The 1,516-nt window shown below is 66.6% G+C and overlaps 1 protein-coding gene across 1 annotated transcript in view; it reads right to left on the bottom strand.

The window, feature by feature from the left end:
- Positions 1 to 152: 152 nt before the first annotated feature.
- LOC108509662 (keratin, type II cytoskeletal 75-like) overlaps positions 153 to 1,516 on the bottom strand; it is a 7,425-nt gene continuing 6,061 nt past the window's right edge. Inside the window, exons 6-8 of the mRNA XM_017839201.1 lie at positions 1,029 to 1,249; positions 497 to 531; positions 153 to 406 (exon numbers count right to left, since the gene is read on the bottom strand). Of these exons, the coding sequence (XP_017694690.1) occupies positions 153 to 406; positions 497 to 531; positions 1,029 to 1,249 (510 nt within the window). The remainder of the gene's footprint in view (positions 407 to 496; positions 532 to 1,028; positions 1,250 to 1,516) is intronic.

Below are 1,516 nucleotides of genomic sequence, written 5' to 3'. Positions count from 1 at the left end.
TCCTCAGCAGGTGGCCATGGCCGTGTTTTCCTCCCCCCCCCGGTCCCAGGGATGGTTCCAAAGGACTTGGGGACGCTCTGGGGGCTCTCGGTGGAATTCCCGTCCTTTCTCCGCGGGGTGCTGGGAATGGGGCCGGGGGAGGGATCCCGTCCCTACACCCTCCGGCCGGGAGAGCCGCTGTTCTTCAGGAGGGTGCCGGACCCCACCACCACCGAGCTGGACCCCCCGCCCACGGAGCCAAACCCGGACCCCGCGGAGCCGAATCCTCCCCCTCCCAGGCTGAAGCAGAGCCCGGCTCCGCCCGCGGAGCAGCCGCCTTTGCCGCTCCCGAATCCCATTCCTCCTCCTCCGAGGCACATCCCGCCGCCGTATCCGCCTCCCACGGAGCTGCTGCCGCCCACCACGGCTGCGGAGAGGAACGGGAGGCCCCGGGTTACCTCTGGAGCTTGGGAGCAGCGATCCCAGCCCGCCGCGATCCCACGGGAATGGTACTTACAGATGCTGACGGAGCTCTGGCATTCCCCGGACATCCTGCAGGGAAAAGAGGTGGAGTGTGGGATCCAGCCACAGCATCTGGAGCTGCCTTGTCCCCACCAGGTCCGAGCAGCCTTTGGGACCCCGTGGATTTTAGGAGGCTCTTCCCTTCCCTTTTCTCTTCCGCAGCCCTTTCCCTGCCTGAGTTGGCCAATTTGGGACATTCCCCCCCCCATCCCACCTCTGTCTCCGACCTCCCCGTCCTCCAGGGTGGTGCCGGGGCTGTGGGGGCAGAGCTGGAGCTCTGGGGACACCCCTCACACAGCCCCAAGTGCTTTGGGAACGTCCTTCCCGGGTCGGGTGGGAGAGGGCAGGGTGGTCGTCACCCCTCCAGCTAATCCAGAGCCGATTCCTCCACACCCACCTGCCCCAGCTCCGGGCTCTGCTGCACAGTTTGGCCCAGGGCTCGTGGCAACACCACGTGGAGCTGACGGAGCACGTTTCTCCCATCGATTCACCGGGATACCACGGAATTCCCGCCACACCCAACCCACCTGCTCTCCTCCCCCTCCAGCAGCTTCCTGTAGGTCGCGATCTCCACGTCCAGGGCCAGCTTGACGTTCATGAGCTGCTGGTACTCGCGGAGCTGCCCGGCCAGGTCGGTCTTGGCCTTCTGCAGGGCGCTCTCCAGCTCGGCCAGCTTGGCCCGCGCGTCCTTCAGGGCCCCCTCCCCGCGCTGCTCCGCGTCCGCGATGCTCGTCTGGAGGGTCTCGCACTGGGGGGAGGCACGGGGGGGGTCAGCGGGGAGGGGGCAGCCACGGGGAGAGGAAGGAAAGATCCCAGGTCATGGAATCGTGGAGCGGTTGGGGCTGGAAGGGACCTTAACGGTCACCGAGAGCGTGGGCAGGGGATCCCACCAACCCAGGGGGATCCAACCCGGCCTGGGACACTCGCAGGGATCCAGGGGCATCCTCTGGGAAATCCATCCCAGGGCCTCCCCACCCTCCCAGACAGGAATTCCTTCCTAATATCCCACTTAAAC

This window comes from Lepidothrix coronata, unplaced genomic scaffold (genome assembly GCF_001604755.1).
Source record: "Lepidothrix coronata isolate B3197 unplaced genomic scaffold, Lepidothrix_coronata-1.0 Scaffold386, whole genome shotgun sequence".
NCBI classification, from domain to species: Eukaryota; Metazoa; Chordata; class Aves; order Passeriformes; family Pipridae; genus Lepidothrix; species Lepidothrix coronata.
This window is presented reverse-complemented; position numbering and strand designations above follow the sequence as displayed.